Source organism: Mastigoproctus giganteus, chromosome 11 (assembly GCF_048544385.1).
Source record: "Mastigoproctus giganteus isolate SK-2022 chromosome 11, ASM4854438v1, whole genome shotgun sequence".
Lineage (NCBI taxonomy): Eukaryota > Metazoa > Arthropoda > Arachnida > Uropygi > Thelyphonidae > Mastigoproctus > Mastigoproctus giganteus.
In genome coordinates this window covers 174,482,318-174,502,485 of record NC_143585.1, presented here as the reverse complement: position 1 = coordinate 174,502,485, position 20,168 = coordinate 174,482,318, and the positions used below count along the sequence as shown (strand labels likewise).

Here is a 20,168-nt window from a genome sequence, read left to right as displayed (position 1 = left end):
CCAGTTCAGAGTCTCTATACAGAAGCACATGAACCACCCCTATTCCTTCATCAGCATTCTCTGCTATTAAATTATGCAACTAAGATCAGAAGTTTCCCACATCATCCTATATGGCAATATCTTTTCACACCAAAATGGGATAATTTGTATAAAAATAAACCTTTGCAAAATAAACCATGCAGTATTAGCTTACAGAATTTAAACACATCTTGGGGTCTAAATATGGATAACATAACTCCAAATGAAAGCATGGTTACACCGCCATGGCAAATACCTTTGGCAAATATTGATAAACATTTCCAGCAATGGGGAAAGCATAACCTTCAAAATTGCAATATTAAGCAGATTCATGTGGCTCGCTCCTTTCAGTTCTCTTGTTACACTCAAATTTACACAGATGGCTCCAAGACAGACTCTCAAGTTGGTGCAGCTCCAGTACTGCCAAATTTAACAATATCTCGTCAGCTTCCTTTGGAGTGCAGTAATTACACCACACAACTGTATGCTATCCTGATGGCATTAAAGAATATAAAGCAGTCTTCATACCCTGAAACCATAATCTATACAGACTCTATACTAAACACTGTATCTGCTCTTCGGCATAAACTGCCTTCAAGTCAACCCTATTTACAACAAATTCAAATAAATTTATCACAGCTTCATACAAACAAGCAAAAAATAATCTTCTTTGGATTCCTGGACATTCTGGAATCACAGGCAATGAAAAAGCAGATTTTTCCACCAAGAATGCTAGTCTCATAACATCAGATGTCCAGATACCTTACACCGATTACAAGCACGTTATGCACAGTGCCAGAAGAAAAAAATGGCTGTCCATTTGGCAGGAGAACAAAACCAATAAATTGTTCCAAATTAAAAATGATCACAAGCTGTGGCCATCAAGCCTCAGCAGGAATAGGAAGGTAGAAGTTGTACTTTCTGGTCTTCTTTTTCTTATTAGCAAAATTCCTTTATATCATTGACAATATCCTGTGTTCTGTTCTGACAGCCTGTCTGCATTGCTTAGAAAACTTCACATCTGACTCCACAATTACTCCTAGGTCTTTTTCATTTTCTACCACTGTAAGTGTAGAAATGCACAGTTGGTACATTTCTCTGGGGTTACTTCTACCCATATGCAGTACTTTCCATTTGTCAATGTTGAACTTCGGGTGCCACTTCTCAGCTCATCTGCCCAACTTTTCCAGATCCTGTTGCAGCAGCAGTATACTGCCATTACTGTCATTAACAACCCAAGTCAACCTTTGTATGATCTGCATACTTGGACATTAAGCCTGATATACCTTCATCAATATCATACAAAACAACAGCGGGCCCAACACCAAACACCAAACCCTGGGGGACTCCACTAATAACTTCATTCCACGAAGAGCAGCGTCCATTGATTACCACTCTCTGTCATCTCCCATTCAACCACCCTTTTATCCTTTGTAGCAACTTGCCCCTAATACCATACTGCTCCAATTTGTGCAGTGGTCTTCCACACTCAACAGTATCAAAAGCTTTCCTCAAATCCAAGTATATGATATCCATATTGTTTCCAGTTCCTTTGTAACCACATCATAGTATCCAATCAAATTTGACAGACAAGACTTTCCCTTAACAAACCCATGCTGTGTCTGAATTATCACTTCCCTAAAGTAAATCATGAACAGGCACAATATGGCCCAGGAGGCCCTTGTGGCAAAACCTTCATTACCACACACACACACACACACACACACACACACACACACACACACACACACACACACACACACACACACTGCATTTATTGAAAGAAAATAAAATATAAGAGCTTAAGTTATTAAAGTTGACTTTCATTCACTTCGTATAAAAAATGTAATACAGCAGACTAAATTTACCTGGATCATATTAACTGAGATACTTGAAGACTGCAAAGTTAAAAAAAAAAAAAAAAAAAAAAAAAAATATATATATATATATATATATATCCACCCGAAATCATCAAATTTAAGTAAAATAGAATAAGTATAAACAGATGTTTTGCAATTGCAAGCGACAAGAAGCTCCGTTATACATATTGATTGGGAGATGAATATACCTATTATCCTGCAACCCCTGCTGTTTTCAACACCCACTACTCAAAAAAACAATAGGAAGAGAACAAATGTTTAGTTTGTTTTAGTGTGCCACGTTGGATTGTTGTGTTCCGTCTCACCAAAAAATAAAAAAATTGTTTTGTTATTTATGTCAGAAGTGTTGAATTTTTTTTTTATAGTAAATATTTTTTTCTGTTTAGAAATTGCATTGCACTTTCAATTGAACAAAAAGTTTAAATTATTCAAAAGTTTGAAAATGGCATGGTAAGTTTTTTTCATTTTTTATCTATCACCATATTTTTTAGATACGTTGCTGAACAATTTTCCATATTTTTGGATTAACTGGAAAATCGATTATCCAGAATTTTATTTTTGCCATCTATCCCAGAAAATTGTGAGTCTACTGTATAAGATTTTCAATAAGTCCATTAATGTTGGGGGTTGTTTGCAGTTCAAAGGTAGCTGCTCATTTAATTTAAAAAAATAAGTCAGTGCTTGTGCTCACTTTCTTAACATAGTTAGCTGTACCTTCTCACTGATCTTTCACCTGAAGTAGAAGTTATTTCAAGTGCTTCATTAGTTACGTTTTCACATTATATGAACCATGTCAGTTTATTACTAATTAAAGCATTTTTTCATTAATTTTGATGCTAATCTTTTTATCTTATCTTTTATTCTCTTTTTAATTCAATAGAGAATTGCAGAAGTTGCTGAGTTTGCAGCAAAAGGCCATCATCACGATGAAAATTTAAAAGTAAGTAGCAAGGTTTCTCTTTGAATTGGAAACTGCATTTTTTTCCCTCCCCTACCAGGTTTATATATCTGTGAGGGACAGTAAAAAAAAAAAAATCCATGAATAATTAGTATTGGCAGGTGATGCAATAAAGGAAGTTTATAGAGCATCAATAAAAAAAAAAAAAAAAAAACCCGTACCTAATAGAGAACATCATATCTGATTTCACAATTATCCCCATACCTCTTTCATTTTCCACTATGCTGAGTGTAGTACCACACAGTTGGTATGTTAATCTGGCATTACTGCTATCAATGTGCTATCAATATCTATAAAGTAAATTTAGTGACTTGATAAGTTGGTATAAATTTCTACAGTAATTTGTAAATTTAATTCTTAACTTTTCTAGACTATTTCTGCTGAGTTAAATTCTTTCAAGGCTATTTCTGCTGAGTTAAATTTCTGTAATATTCTGTTAATTTAAATTCCTGTTATACTCTGTTAATTTAAATTCTGTGATATAATGTAAATTTTGTAATCTTTCTCAAGTTCAAATTTTACTTAAATAATGATTGTTACACAAATAATGGTAGATCCACTTTCAGTACATAGGTAACTATCCAGTTGACCTTTGAATTTATTCAAACTGTCAGCTTCAAATAGCTGCAGAGAGAACTTGTTCCAATAATCAACGACTTGCTGGCTAAAAGTAAAACTCCTACAATCTAGTCTAAACCAGTCAATGGACTGCATAACCTGTTCCAAAACACGCATAGTAAGTAATGGCCAAATGACTACATCCAGTAGTCATTTGTAGCAAATATATAAAAAGAAATAGACAGAACAGATCGCAAAGAAAAAGAGGCAATGGAAAAAAAAAACAGATTTATAGATTTTAGAAAAATGCTTTCAGACTGGGATCAAGAAATGATTCATATCAAATTGATGAAAATACAAGTATTTAGCTTCAAACATGTGTACTGAAAGCTCTAAGATTTACTAACACAGTTAAAGTTAAGAACGAACATCTAATAAACCTCATAACAGATATAGGAAAATACAGACTTAAAAACATAGAAAATTTAACACTAAACACAGAATACTGTAGGATTAAGTATCTAGACAAAAGGTTTGACCGAGTTAGATGGGTTAATATATTCCAAAAATACCATAGCTTATTACTGCCATTAAAAATGATAATAGCCATTATTCCTAGATTTAGCCTCCAGTTACCCATAGGATTAAGTATTTGCAATTATTAAAGCCATATCTAAATCTTTAGATATGGCTTTAATAATTGCCAAACCAGATACAAAAGGTTAATAAATATATACCACAGGCATGTTAATACAGACGATTTAGAAATTATAGAAAATAAAGAACTAAGAAACCTTATGAAACATTGTTTAAAATTTAGGCCTAACTACAAGAATAATTTTAAAGTTAGAAAAGAGATATACTGTGACCTAATGCAGTTCAGTTACAAATTATCCTTTAAATATGAAACGCCTATTGAAGAATTTAATGGCTGGATAAGGTGCATACTGGATGAAAGCACAAACCTGATCAAAGGCAGTGAACATGAACAAACTGAAATAGTTAATAAAAAAGTAAAGCAAAGTGCAGCCATTATCAACCCACTGCAGGATGGAAGCCTCCTCAACAATTCATGCTGAGGGAAATGGACCATAATCTGCCACGCTGGTCCAGTGCGGGTTGGCAGATCGACCATAACCTGTTCACTGCCATTCCAATAGACAAACTCAAAATAGTATTGGACACCTACTTTAAAGATCACAAAGAAAAATTAAAAATAAATGAAAGCCAATGGGCAGTGTATACAGAGTTCTGCATCTTCAACAACTACATATACGATGGCAGAGACATATATAAATAGGTAATAGGCAGAACTCTGTATACACTACCCATTGGTCTAATGGGATCCAAATTCTCAGTACAGGCAGCAAACCTTTTCCTACATCACTACGAAAAAGAATACAATAAAAAAGAACAGCAACCAAATAAAGACACACAGTACATCAACGACCTGATTTCTTTTGACAGCAACTTAGAAGAGGTCAAAAAGAATATCTATCCCATGGATCTTACATTAACAAAAATGAATGTAGACAACAAAAAAGTAATGTTATTAGACCTCAAAATAAATATTAAGAAGAATAACCAAGTAGAAATAGGAATATACGATAAGAGAGAAGATTGTAACTTCAAAATAATACACCTTAGCTATTGGAGCTCCAATATACCACCCAAAATACAGAGAAATATAATAACTTCACAAGCAATAAGAATAATAAGAATATGCAACAATGGTAGAAATAGATCTGAAGCACTTGAGACATTATTATTATTGCTCTTATATTATTTCTCCCTGACTGGGGAGTTCCACTTCATGATGGGTATTGCTACCACGTACACAGGGTGTTATGTCCGGTGTTACTGTTGGTTGAGGAACTCTCTGACTACAGGTATTCTGGATTGCAACTTTCTAGAGTTCCATTTAGGTGTTTGTTGGGAGACCTATTGCTGCTAGGCTGTTATGTAGGGTCTTTGGCACCATACCTGTGGTTTATATGATGATCGGGATGGTCGTTACTTGTTACATATGCCACATCTCTTTGATCTCCTGTCTTAGGTTCGTGTACTTCCTGATTTTTTTCCCCATGGATTTTCTGCAGGTTGCAGTGTTGGGTACCACTGTATCAATCAGATAGGTAGCCTTTTCCTTCTTGTCCGCAAGGGTCATGTCCGGTCTGTTGTGCAGGATTGTCCTATCCTTTATTATGGTGTGGTCCCAGTACATGGGACCACACCATAATATGGGTTGGGGTCTCTAGTACTGCCAGGGTATTGTACTTCTAGTACGATACACTTTCTTCGATCAACTGGTATTTTCTTGCTAGCTTCTGATGTATTATCGTGTCTATGAGTTACTCAGTCTGGGTGATCACCTTGCATCCCACGGTGATGTGTTAAATCGTTTCTGAGGCCATATGGCATCGCCAACGTGTTATTGAACACTCCAGGCTCCTTGGAAATGTATTTTCTATAGTTCCTGGTGTTGATTACCTGGTCTTGGATGGTGAGCATGAATCCTTCAGTCTCAGGGAAGAGTGTACTGCTCGTGAGCTATGCTTGGGAGAAATTTTATCTATGTGATCTTGATGGAGATCATTGTAGTGTCTGTCATGGAGTGTCTTCTCTGCCCATCTTTTTAGCTTCTTTTGTGCCTCTTGGTTCTGGGGGGGCTCCTCACTTAGGTTGAGTGGGGTATACTGCTTGTCTATCTCCCTTATGGCCTGGTGGAGTGCTGCTGTGTGTTTCTGAAAGTAATCCTTGAGGTTAACTATCACTGTCTTCTGTTGCTCAATGCGGTCTATCAGGCCCCTTCATCCTTTCCAGGCAATTGTAAGTCTCTCCATGGCAGATTTCGGGTGGTGTTGGTGGCTCTTGGTCATCATTATCCTTGTCTTTCTCATGATATCCTCCAGCTCGGTGTTAGTCCAATCTATGGCCCCGAAGGAGTGTGTTAGCACTGGAACTGCATAGGAATTTATGGCTTTAACTGTGTTCCCTCCATTCAGCTTTGCTTTCAGCAGGCTTCTGAGTCTCTAATGGTATTTTTCGGTCAGGCAGTCCTTAATTTCCTTGTGCTGTAACTGCTGAGCCTGCGTTATCCCCAAGTATATGTAGGCCTCTCCCTCTGCCATGGATTCAATCTCTTTACCACTCTGAAGCTGGTAGTTTCAGTTGACTAATTTTTCCTGGTGCAATCCGTGGGTGTTGCATTTGTCTAGACCAAATTCCATCCTAATATCATTGCTGAATTTTTTGGTGATCTGGAGTAGTTGCTGGAGGTGCTTCTTGGTTCTCACGTAGAGCTTGATATCATTCATGTACATTAGGTGGCTGAGGTTGAGGGTGTACACGTTCTTCCTTCCTTTGTTGAGTTTACATCCATACTTGCTACTGTTCAGCATGGTGGATAGTAGATTAAGTGCTAGACAGCACCACAATGTGCTCAGGGCATCTCCCTGAAAGATTCCTCTCCTGATGGGGATTGGCCTGGTTGTGATATTTTCGACCCTAATGGTGGTACTTCATTTCACCATTGTTTCTCCTAGGAAGTTTGTCACTATTGTATTGACTTTGTAGATATTCTATTATATGCCTCTATTAGCCAGCTATGAGGTACAGAGTCGAAGGCCATGCGATAATTGATGTAGACTGTGTACATGTTGCGGCGTTTCTTGTAGGCTTGCTCCATAACTGCGGCATTTATGGTTAATTGCTCCTTGCATCCTTTGCTCAGCTGCTTGCATCCTCTCTGCCGTTTGGCCATTATATTCTGGCTCTCCAATTCTGTTGTTTGTCTATTATTTTGTTTTTAGAAGCAATAGCAGCTAATGCCATATTGCTCCGGGGATATGCGGTGGTCATTCCCTGACCTTTCCGCATCCTCCGTATTTGTGGTCACAGACTTGAACCCGGTATAATCAAGAAGCATGTGCTACGCACTGCTGCACCTGGCTACAGAGGTGCCGGCTCTCCAAGTGGTCTGATATCTTCCTGGTTATGCAGCTGGTCAGGATCTTGTACATTGTTGGGAGGCAGGTGATTGGCCTATATTTCGCTGGGCTCCTTGTATCTTCATCTTTAGGCTTCAGATTGATTCCTTGAGCGAGAAACTTCGAGATTGTCTCTGGGTGCCTTATCATTCGGGTGAACTGCTCTGCCAGGTGAAAAGCAGTTCAAGGTGCCTCTGTACCCTGGTGGGCAGGAGCAGCAGTGCGTAGCACACACTTCTTAATTAGACCGGGGTTTGAGCCCGTGACCACCAAATACGGAGTATGCGGAAAGGTCAGGGAATGACCACCGCATATCCCTGGAGCAATGTGGCCTTAGTTGTTAATGCTCCTAAAAACCAAATAACAACAGCAGAGCAGTTCAAGAAGAACTGCTCTGCTGTTGTTGTTGTTGTTGTCAGGTGTAGAGCAGTTCTAGAAGAACTGCTCTGCACATGGCAGTCGTGAGAGTTCTTGATTGTCTGTTTTACTTCTTCCTGACTCTCCCACGCTCTCATTTCTTGTATGCCCCTGGTTTTCTTGCATTATAGTTCTATCCAGGGGGCTCGGCTGTTATGTCTTACTTCCCTGCTCCATATGTTTCCCCAGAACTCCTCCCCTCGACGTGGGCACCTGTACGTGGTGAGGGAACCTCCCAGTGACGCTGCTGGACTTCCAGACTAGCATCACTGGGATCCAACGCCCACAGCCCAGGTTCCAGGCTTACATCAATGGAATCCGGCGTGTTTGCCATGCGCTGCGACCCGTGGAAATTCGGAAAGGGGGATCCTGGTGGTTGAGGGGCCCAGCTTCAATACACCACTTTGGCCCCTACTTTGACAAGACAGGTGGTCCTGGAAGGCCCGGCTAGGATCAATCGGCTAGTAGGCTCGCCTGCGAGGGTCAACCGTGTCAATGCCACGCCCCTACCCTCATGGTCCGAGGGACAGGATTCAGGCTGGCGGCGGTGTGGGTATAGTGTCTGGGTAGCCCTGGCGTTCCACTCCCGAGCGCATTTATTGCACGCCGGGTAGTGGGCGTCCCTTTGGGCTCCGTGGTGGGTGGGGAGCCCGGGCACTGAACCATATAAAAAACTCTATGAATCCTGATAAACTAACTTCTTCAGGGGCTCCAACCCGGTCCCTATCTGAAACCATTGAAAAAGATGCAGGTAGCATTATTGCTAAAAAGAGGCAGCGAACCGAATTACCATCAGGGCCAGTCCCAAGGTTCTTAATCATGCATTCTACCAATGAGACACCGATTGGTAAAATGTTGCCCATTTTTATTCAAAAAGGGTTAGATGGGTTAGCAGGTTCACCCAAATCAGTTAAAAGGCTTCGTTCTGGAGACCTTTTAATTGAAACTAAAAATGACAGGCAATCAGAACATCTACTCCGAACAACATCAATCGGAGGAATCCCTATAACAGTGACACCACACAGAACACTCAATTCATCGAGAGGTGTCATTTCGGAGTGGGACCTTCTCGACGTAACCGAGGAGGAAATCTGCTCCGAATTAAAACCACAGGGTGTCATGGCCGTCAAGAGAATCACTGCACAAAGGGATGGAAAAATTGTTAAAACCAGGAGCGTTATCCTGACTTTTAACTCTCCTAAACCTCCTGACGAGATTAAAGCTGGATTCATCAACTGTTCAGTGCGTCCATATGTTCCGAACCCTTTACGGTGTTTTAAATGCCAGAAGTATGGACATTCTCAAATGGCCTGCCATGGAGTCCTTGCATGCGCTCGATGTGGTGCAAAGGACCACGAAACAACAGCATGTTCAGCCGCAAAACCCACCTGTATTAACTGTGAAGGCGAACACCCGGCCTATTCACGAGCATGCCAGAGGTGGAAAAAAGAAAAAGAAATTCAACGGCTGAAGGCAGAGCTAAATATATCATACCAGGAGGCAAGGAAATCGGTCAAACCCCTGAATATCAACAAACCTACCTACGCCCAGAAGGTAGCAGGGAGATGTTCCGTCGGAACTCAGACGGACATGACCATTCCTCCAAAGGAGTCTTTCACTCCTATCGCGCGTTATCTTTTAAGTTCTCAAAAACCTGCGCAGAAGGACCAATCAGCTGCCGCTCCTATATCGGTACCTCCTAACGCTCCACAAGTAACAAAGGTAACTATGAAAGAAAAGAATAAAAAAGGGGAAGTCCCCCCTAGTACCCAAGAAAACATGGATGTCCAGCAGAAGGAGGTACCCGAAGATTCAGTCTTGGAACTCTTTGCGGAGGAAGAAATGGACACGGGACAGCGTCCATTCTTCCCCAAAAAAGATAGACCCAAGACTGATAAAAGTAAGCCCTCAGCACCTCGGAAGCCGCCTGATGGACCCACCAAGCCAAAATAATGGCTAAATTCCTACAATGGAATTGTCGTGGATTCTGGCGAAATATTGATGACATCAAGGCCCTCCTGCAAAAGCACGAGGCAGTTTGCTTTTGCTTGCAGGAGATATATCTAAAGGCAAACGACGATCCCACGATGCATAACGCCACAATTTTTCGTAAGGATAGAATTGTGGATGGCTCTGTACATGGGGGAGTGGCTATCCTTGTGGGTAACCAGACCCCGGTGCAGCCCTTGCTAATTACAACTAGCATAGAAGCTGTTGCAATTTGCCTTACGGTGGGATTTTTATTAACCATCTGCTCTATCTATTTGCCACCTGGGACTGACATCTCCCAGGAATACCTTGATGATCTTCTAATGCAGTTACCTCCCCCTTTCTTATTTCTCGGGGATATGAATGGACATAACACCCTGTGGGGTAGTGCTAACATCAACGGAAGGGGACGAGACATAGAGCATATGTCATAGAGATATAGAGCATATTCGGGAGTCTGCTGACGAGGCTACTAGTGACGGTCGTGTTCAAAGCCGCTAAGTGGATTTTTCTTATTTATTGATTTGAAATTATTGTTTTTCTAAAACTTTTGATTTAAATTTAGTAGTATAACATTATTTTGTGATTTTTTGATTAATTTGGTGTATTTATTCTTTACTCGGCCTTGTAAAAGTATCGGTAAGGGTTTCCACGTGTTCGTAACTACCGTTACCGTTAGTAACTTTCCCGCCATTGTGATACCGTACTAGATATACCGTAGGTTATATACCGTACTAGATAGCGTTAGTTGAACTTCGTTAGCAGTTAAATTGTACGTTTAAATAAATACATATAACGACTTAGATTACAAACGTAATATAATTAATAACATAACATAATTAATTAATAAATTAATAGAATCATGACTCAGACCAGAGCAGCAAAGCAAAAGGCTCAAGCAAATGGAAGTGCTGTGGCTCAGAGCAGAACTGAGGGGGGCAGTTGTCCTCTGACTCACAGCCTTATAAAATGCACTGTTTGCTTGATGTTTGCAGAGCAATCGGGTACGGGACATGATACTGCCAAGGGGGATGTCTTTGTGTGTGCGCGATGCAAGGAGTGTATCGATATCAGGCAACAACTCTGCGTTCTTGTGGGCCTATATGAGAGCTTGAAGGACAGGGTGGATGCCCTCGAAGAAACTAAATTGAGGGGCCCATCAAGCTCTCAGCTGCCCACATCAATGCCAGAGCTTGCACTTGGGCATCGCGTGACACAGAGACAACCCCTAAGGCAGAATGCGCTGGTCCCGAAGGAACTAGTAGTTGTTGGTGACTCTATTGTCAGGGAAACGGGGAACATGCTTTGTAAAAAAGATAGGTGGAACAGGACCAGGGTATGTCTGCCAGGGGCAAAGGTTGATGACGTTGTAGAGCGAATATCATCTTTTAAGGGCACAAAAGGTGATAAAGTTGTACACGTTGGCACTAATAATATTAAGAGTAGGAGACCGGCAGAATTACTTAACAAGTACAGGTCACTGTTGAACAGAAGCCGAGAATTAGGGTTGAATTTGAAAGTGTCTGCAATTCTGCCCAGACACGATAGGAGGGAGTATATGATGAGAGCCTTGTCGATCAATTCGGCCCTGGAAAGATTGTGCAAGGCTCAAGGGGTAGAATTTTTTTCATCCTGGACTGTACTTGTTAACAGGAGAGATTGCTTCTACAGGGATGGGATACACTTAAATAGAAAGGGTGCAAGAATATTTGCTGATGCTATCGAGGCAGTGTTAGGTGGGTCGGAAAACTGCTAGCTTGGGGGGAGACAAAGACCAATAGATTGACAGTAGCCACTGGCAGAGGTGAAAGAGATTCTTGCACTGCTTCTATTAGAATGAGCAGAAGCCTGAAAAACAAGATGCATGGTATTTCAGAGACTGCTGGGAGCCATTGCGGTACAAGTAAACACATGGGTTGTGTTAGGGTAGCTAAGAATAGAAACAGGTGCAGGTATACTTGCGTGTACACCAATGCTAGGAGTTTAGTAAATAAATTTGATGAATTTGAGGTATTGCTCAAAACATCGAAGGCAGATATTGTTGGGATATCAGAAACGTGGTGTCACACAGATATAAGGGATGCAGAACTGCAATTTGGGGAGTACAACGTCTACAGAAAGGATAGACAGGATAGGAAGGGAGGAGGGGTTATGCTATTAGTTAAGAAACACATAAAAACCAAGGAAGTGAAGCCAGTCGACATCGCAGGACAGTGCAGTGTGGAGTCAGTTTGGTGTGACATAAACATTGGGAGATCAAAATTGAGAGTAGGAGTGTGCTATAGGCCAAATGACTCTGATGAGTATAATAAGGAACTGTACAGGGAAATAGAGTGGGCCAGTAAATCAGAGTGTCTTATAATGGGAGATTTTAATTTCCCAGATATTGACTGGAATTTGGGGGTTGGTTACTCACACACTAGCAGGACTTTTGTGGATTTATTGGATGATTGTTTTCTACATCAGCATGTTCGGGAGGCAACTAGAGGGAGTAATACTCTTGATTTGATTATCAGCAGTGATTCTTCATGCATTAAGAATCTGCAGATAAATGAACCACTAGGTGGCAGTGATCACAGTGTGCTGAAGTGGGATTTACTCAAAGAGGTAACTACCATTAGGGGTAAAGGGAAGGGTTATTGCTTCCGTAAAGGCGACTACGATGGACTGAGACAGTATTTAAATTCTATACAGTGGGACCAACTGATGATGTTACCAACAGCAAATTCAAAATGGGAAGCATTCAAAGAACTTATCTTGGAAGCTACTAGGCTTTACATACCAACTAAGAAATATTGTTCAAGGTTTAGGCCAAAATGGATGTCAGATGAACTAATGAGGCATATGGCAGAGAAGAAAAATGCATGGCATACATACAAATTAACACATGACACAGAAGCCTATGATAGATACAAGTTGATATGCAACCAAGTTACAAAGGAGGTTAGGCAGGCGAAGGCAGATTACGAGAAATCCTTGGCAAGGGATGCAAAGAAAAACAGCAAAGAGTTCTTTACTTATGTAAACTCTAGAAGGAAGGGGATGAATCAGATTGGTCCACTTGATATTGATGGGTCAAGTGTGATGATCCTGCTCAGGTAGCTAACAAACTAAATGAATATTTTGCATCGACATTCACACATGAGGAGTTATTCAGCAAGGGGAATGCCAGAGGTGTATTCAACTCTAGCAGTAAGCTACAGAATCTTGAAATAACTGGGAGTAAAGTGGAGGAGAAACTGTTGAAGATAAAAACAAGAAAGGCACCCGGGTGGATGGGATCTATCCAGTTATATTAAAGGAGGCAGCAAAGGAAGTAAGGAAACCCTTAGCCATAATTATGAGAGCTTCCTTGGACTCAGGGGAGGTACCCATAGACTGGAAATGTGCAAATGTGACCCCAATTCACAAAGGAGGATCAAAGGCTGACACAAGTAATTATAGACCTGTGAGCTTAACTTCTGTTCCAGGAAAATTAATGGAGGCACTGGTTAAAGAAGCACTGCAGGATCATTTAGACAAGACTTCAGTTATAGCTCAGACACAGCATGGTTTTGTTAAAGGGAGGTCTTGCCTGACCAACTTGATTGGACTATGATGCAGTCACAAAAGAACTGGATGCAGGGAATAACTTTGATATTATATACTTGGATCTTAGAAAGGCTTTTGATACTGTTGCACATGGAAGACTGCTACACAAATCGGAGCAGTGTGACATTGGAGGCAAATTGCTGCTATGGATAAAGGGGTGGTTGAGGGGGAGAAGACAGAGAGTGGTAATCAATGGACACTGCTCATCGTGGACTGATGTTATTAGTGGAGTCCCTCAGGGGTCAGTGTTGGGTCCATTATTGTTTTCTGTATTTATAAATGATATTGATGATGGTATATCGGGCTTAATGTCCAAGTTTGCAGACGATACAAAGGTTGGCAGGGCTGTCAAGGACACTACTGACACTATGCTGCTGCAACAGGATCTGGAAAGGTTGAGCAGATGGGCTGAGAGGTGGCAAATGAAGTTTAACATTGACAAATGTAAAGTACTACACATGGGAAACAGCAACCCCAGAGCAACGTATCAACTCTGTGGTACTACACTGACAGTGGTAGAGAATGAAAGGGACTTGGGGGTGGTTGTGCAGGCAGATATGAAGTTCTCTGAGCAGTGCAGACGGGCTGCAAGAGTAGCTCATGGAGTATTGTCAATGATATACAGGAATTTTTCCAGCAGGGATAAGGAGGTGATTATTCCATTGTATAAGGCGATGATCAGGCCACACCTAGAGTACTGTATACAGGTCTGGAGGCCTCATTTCAAGAAGGATGTAGAGCTGCTGGAACGAGTACAGAGAAGGGCAACAAGATTAGTGAATGGAACAAAGGGGTGCTCTTACGAAGAAAGGCTTAAGTTTTGCAAATTACAGTGTCTGGAGACTAGGCACCAGCGAGGTGATCTGATAGAGGTGTATAAAGCCTTGAATGGTTTAAGCATGCCCAATGCTGATGGGATTCTTCCTCTAGCTCAGAAAAATCACCTGAGAGGGCATAAATTCAAATTGAGGAAAGACAGATGTAGGATAGACGTGTGGAAATTTGCCTTTAGCCAGCTGGTGGTTGGTTGGTGGAACAGACTTCCATCCCTTTTGGTGGAGGTTGATAGCCTAAATAAGTTTAAGGCTCAGCTGGACAGGTATTTTGAACGAACAGAGGGGTGAAGTGGAAGTGGGTTTTTTTTTTTTTTTTTTTTTTGTGGCTGATGCTGCATAAGCTTGCTTTCTTGCATCAAATGCCTCTACTAATGCTAATGCTAATATGGAATCTGGTGCGAGGTTAGCCTGTGCGGACATAGCTCCTTGAAGCTCTTGAAACAGAGAAGTTTTTCCTGATTTATTTTCTGATTTATTAGTTTAAATTGTCATATTAACTTATTTTCTAGAGTAGCTTTATATTCCTAGTTACGATACTTAGTTTAAAGTTTAACTTAGACAGAGATTTTGTAGATATTACTTAGTATTGGTAACGGTATCAAATCCACGTGTCACAAATTGAACGAGAGGTCTTTTTTTTTAACCAAATTTAGTCGATTTATTAACCAATTGTTATATCAAATTATCTTCTATAAGTAGATTATAGACCTAGTCAGGATCCTTAGTTTATTCTAAATTGAGAAAGCGAGATTTGGAAGCTAATCAATACTTAAGAGTCCGTAGAAGTACCGTTCGTGAATTCCCGCCATTTTTAGACGATAGCATAAGCTTAGTGTAGTATAGTGCATAATATAATATTGTCAATTAATCAGTAAATCTATTAATCTTGATAAACTTTATTGTAAATTAAATTGTATTTTTAACTCTATATATATATATATATATAACGACTTAATCGTAACAAATAATTAATACATAACTATAGTGGTACACGTGATACGGAAGTTGTATAAAGGGAACTCGTAGAAAACACTAGATACCGAAAAAAAAAAATAATATAACATAACTGTTTGGGATATAACTTAAGGATTTAATTTTTGTTTTGAAATTTTATTGAATTAAATCGGAATCATGACTTTGACCAGAGCAGCAAAGCAAAAGGCTCAAGCTAATGGGAGTGCTGTGGTTCAGGGGAGAACTGAGGGGGGCAGTTGCCCTCTGAATCACAGTCTTTTAAAATGCACTGTTTGCTTGATGTTTGCGGAGCAGTCGGGTACGGGACATGATACTGCCAAGGGGGATGTCTTTGTGTGTGCACGATGTAAGGAGTGCAAGGAAATCAGGTGACAACTCAGCGTTGTTATGGGCCTTTATGAGAGCTTGAACTGTACTTGTTAACAGGTGGATGCCCTCGAAGGAAATAAATTGAGGGGCCCATCAAGCTCTCAGCTGCCCACATCAACGCCAGAACTTGCACTTGGTCATTAGGCAACACACAGGTAGCCCCCTAGGCAGAATGCACTGGTCCCACAGGAACTAGTAGTTGTTGGTGACTCTATTGTCAGGGAAACGGGGAACATGCTTTGTAAAAAGGATAGGTGGAATAGGACCAGGGTATGTCTGCCAGGGGCAAAGGTTGATGACGTTGTAGAGCGGATATCATCTTCTAAGGGCACAAAAGGTGATATAGTTGTACAAGTTGGCACTAATGATATTAAGAGTAGGAGACCGGCGGAATTACTTAGCAAGTACAGGTCACTGTTGAAAAAAAGCCGTGAATTAGGGTTGAATTTGAAAGTGTCTGCAATTCTGCCCAGACACGATAGGAGGGAGTATATGATGAGAGCCTTGTTGATCGATTCGGCCCTGGAGGGATTGTGCAAGGCTCAAGGGGTAGAATTTTTTTCAGCCTGGACTGTACTTGTTAACAGGAGAGATTGCTTCTACAGGGATGGGATACACTTAAATAGAAAGGGTGCAAGAATTTTTGCTGATGCTGTCGAGGCAGTGTTAGGTGGGTCGGAAAACTGCTAGTTGGGGGGGATACAAGGACTAATAGATTAACAGTGCCACTGGCAGAGGTGGAAGTGATTCTTGCACTGCTTCTATTGAAATGAGCAGAAGCCTGAAAAACAAGATGCAGGATATTTCAGAGACTGCTGGGAGTCATTGCAGTACAAGTAAACACATGGGTTGTGTTAGGGTAGCTAAGAATAGAAACAGGTGCATGTATACCTGCGTGTACACCAATGCTAGGAGTTTGGTAAATAAATTTGAGGTATTGCTCAAAACATCAAAGGCAGATATTGTTGGGATATCAGAGACGTGGTGTCACACAGATATAAGTAATGCGGAACTGGAATTTGGGGAATACAATGTGTATAGAAAGGATAGACAGGACAGGAGGGGTTATGCTATTAATTAAGAAACACATAAAGTCCAAGGAAGTGAAGCCAGTCGACATCGATGGACAGGGCAGTGTCGAGTCAGTTTGGTGTGACATAAGCATAGGGAAATCAAAATTGAGAGTAGGAGTGTGCTATAGGCCTAATGACTCTGATGAGTATAATAAGATATTGTACAGGGAAATAGAGTGGGCCAGTAAATCAGAGAGTCTTATAATGGGGGATTTTAATTTCCCAGATATTGACTGGAATTTGTGGGTTGGTCACTCGCACACTAGCAAGGCTTTTGTGGATTTATTGGATGATTGTTTTCTACATCAGCATGTTCGTGAGGCAACAAGAGGGAGCAATACTCTTGATCTGATTATCAGTAGTGATTCTTCATGCATTAAGAATCTGCAGATAAATGAACCACTAGGTGGCAGTGATCACAGTGTGTTGAAGTGGGATTTACTCAAGGAGGTAAGTACCATCAGAGGTAAAGGGAAGGGTTTTTGTTTTCGTAAAGGCGACTATGATGGTCTGAGACAGTATTTAAATTCTATACAGTGGGACCAACTGATGATGTTACCAACAGCAAACTCAAAATGGGAAGCATTCAAGGAACTAATCTTGGAGGCTACCAGGCTTTACATACCAACTAAGAAATATTGTTCAAGGTTTAGGCCTAAATGGTTGTCAGATGAACTAATGAGACATGTGGCAGAGAAGAAAAATGCATGGGATACATACAAATTAATGGGTGACATGGAAGCCTGTGATAGATATAAGTTGGTCTGTAACCAAGTCACAAAGGAGATTAGGCAGGCAAAGGCAGACTACGAAAAATCCTTGGCAAAGGATGCAAAGAAAAACAGAAAAGAGTTCTTTACATATTTAAACTCGAGAAGGAAAGGGATGAATCAGATTGGTCCACTGGATATTGATGGTTCAACAGTTGAGGATCCTGCTCAGGTGGCTAACAATCTAAACGAGTATTTTGCATCTACATTCACGCATGAGGAGTTATTCAGGAAGGAGAATGATGTAGGTAAAGTAAACATTGGCAGCGAGCTGGATGATTTTGTAATAACTGAGAGGAAAGTGGAGGAGAGATTGTTGAGGATAAACATAAAAAAGGCACCTGGGGTGGATGGGATCTATCCAGTTATATTAAAGGAGGCAGCAAAGGAAGTAAGCAAACCCCTAGCCATAATTATGAGAGCTTCTTTGGACTCAGGGGAGGTACCCATAGACTGGAGATGTGCAAATGTAACCCCAATTCACAAAGGAGGATCAAAGGCTGACACAAGTAATTATAGACCTGTTAGTTTAACTTCTGTTCCAGGTAAATTAATGGAGGCACTGGTTAAAGAAGCACTGCAGGATCATCTAGACAAGAATTCAGTTATAGCTCAGACGTAGCATGGTTTTGTTAAGGGCAGGTCTTGTCTGACCAATTTGATTGGATACTACGATGTAGTCACAAAAGAACTGGATGCAGGGAATAACTTTGATATTATATATTTGGATCTTAGAAAGGCTTTTGATACTGTTGCACATGGAAGACTGCTGCACAAATTGGAGCAGCGTGGCATTGGAGGCAAATTGCTGCTATGGATAAGGGGATGGTTGAGTGGCAGAAGACAGAGTGGTAATCAATGGACACTGCTGAACGTGGACTAATGTTATTAGTGGAGTTCCTCTGGGTTCAGTGTTGGGTCCGTTGTTGTTTTCGGTGTTTATGAATGATATTGATGATGGGATATCAAGTTTAATGTCCAAGTTTGCAGATGATACAAAGGTTGGCAGGGTTGTTAAGGACACTACTGACGCTATGCTGCTGCAACAGGATCTGGAAAGGTTGAACAGATGGGCTGAGAGGTGGCAAATGAAGTTTAACATTGACAAACGTAAAGTACTACATATGGGAAACAGTAACCCCAGAGCAACGTATCAACTCTGCGGTACTACACTGACAGTGGTGGAGAATGAAAAGGACCTGGGGGTAATTGTGCAGGCAGATATGAAGTTCTCTGAGCAGTGCAGACGAGCTGCAAGAGTAGCTCATGGTGTCTTGTCAATGATATACAGGAATTTTTCTAGCAGGGATAAGGAGGTGATTATTCCCTTGTATAAGGCAATGGTTAGGCCGCATCTTGGGTACTGTATACAGGTCTGGAGGCCTCATTTCACGAAGGATGTAGAGCTGTTGGAACGGGTACAGAGAAGGGCAACAAGATTAGTGAATGGAACAAAGGGTTGCTCTTACGAAGAAAGGCTTAAGTTTTGCAAATTACAGAGTGTGGAGACTAGGAACCGGCGAGGTGATCTGATAGAGGTGTATAAGGATTTGAATGGCTTGAGCATGCTCAATGCTGATGGGATTATTCCTCTTGCTCAGAATAATCACCTGAGAGGGCATAAATTCAAATTGAGGAAGGACGGATGTCGGATAGATGTGCGGAAATTTGCCTTTAGCCAGCGGGCAGTTGGTTTGTGGAATAGACTCCCATCGCTTGTTGTTGAAGTTGATAGCCTAAACAAATTTAAGGCTCAACTGGACAGGTATTTCGAACGAACGGAGGGGTGAAATGGGAATGGGTTTTTTTTTTTTTTTTTTTTGGCTGATGCTGAATAAGCTTGCTTTCTTGCATCATATGCCTCTGCTAATGCTAATGCTAATATGCTAAATGACAATGACCTTTCCCTTCTAAATACTGGAACAAACACCTTCTTCCACATGCCTACCCGTACTCTTTCTGCCATTGATCTCTCTATCTGCTCCCCTTCTCTACTCCCTTCACTCACTTGGGAAGTGGAGGAGAATCCATACGGAAGCGATCACTTCCCTGTGATAACCTCGTTACACAGTGGGAGACCATGTCTTCCCTCCAGGTTACCACGGTCGAAGATTGATCAGGCTGACTGGACTGCCTTCCAGCATCAGGCAAATTTTGATCTTAGCACAGTCAGTCAAGAGCCTATCAATGATGCAGTTAAGTACATCACAGAAAATTCTGTCCAAGCAGCTGCGAATGCTGTTCCAAAAACATCTGCCCGGTTTCCACCATTTCCTAAACCTTGGTGGAATTCACAATGTACAGCAGCAAAAAAGGCTCAAAACAAAGCGTGGGGGATATTCCGCCGATATCCTACCACGACCAACCTTATAGCCTTTAAACGTGTATGAGCCAAAGCACGATATATCCGCCGTCAGAGTCAATAGGAATCGTGGATCCGTTTTACATCATCTATTAACCAGTCTACCAACTCTAAGGTAGTCTGGGATAAAATCCGGAAAATGAAGGGAAAATATACATCCCGCCCTTCTTCAATCCTAGATTATAATGGATGCGCTATTGCAGATCCAACTGCAATAGCCAATCCTCTTGGGGAAACATTCTCTAACATCTCTGCAACATCTTCGTATTCCCCAGAGTTCCAGGTCCTGAAATATAAAATCGAAAAACAGGCACTTAACTTTAAATGTAAGAGCATTTATCCCTACAACGGGGATTTCACTATTCAGGAACTGGAAAGAGCCC

At 41.0% G+C, this 20,168-nt stretch overlaps 1 protein-coding gene across 2 annotated transcripts in view; it reads left to right on the top strand.

The window, feature by feature from the left end:
- Positions 1-20,168, top strand: part of LOC150078580 (voltage-dependent calcium channel subunit alpha-2/delta-3-like) — a 1,140,037-nt gene that overhangs the window by 168,553 nt on the left and 951,316 nt on the right. For both annotated transcript variants that reach the window (XM_090384275.1, XM_090384274.1), the window contains exon 4: positions 2,779-2,838. In XM_090384275.1, the coding sequence (XP_090240401.1) occupies positions 2,779-2,838 (60 nt within the window). The remainder of the gene's footprint in view (positions 1-2,778; positions 2,839-20,168) is intronic.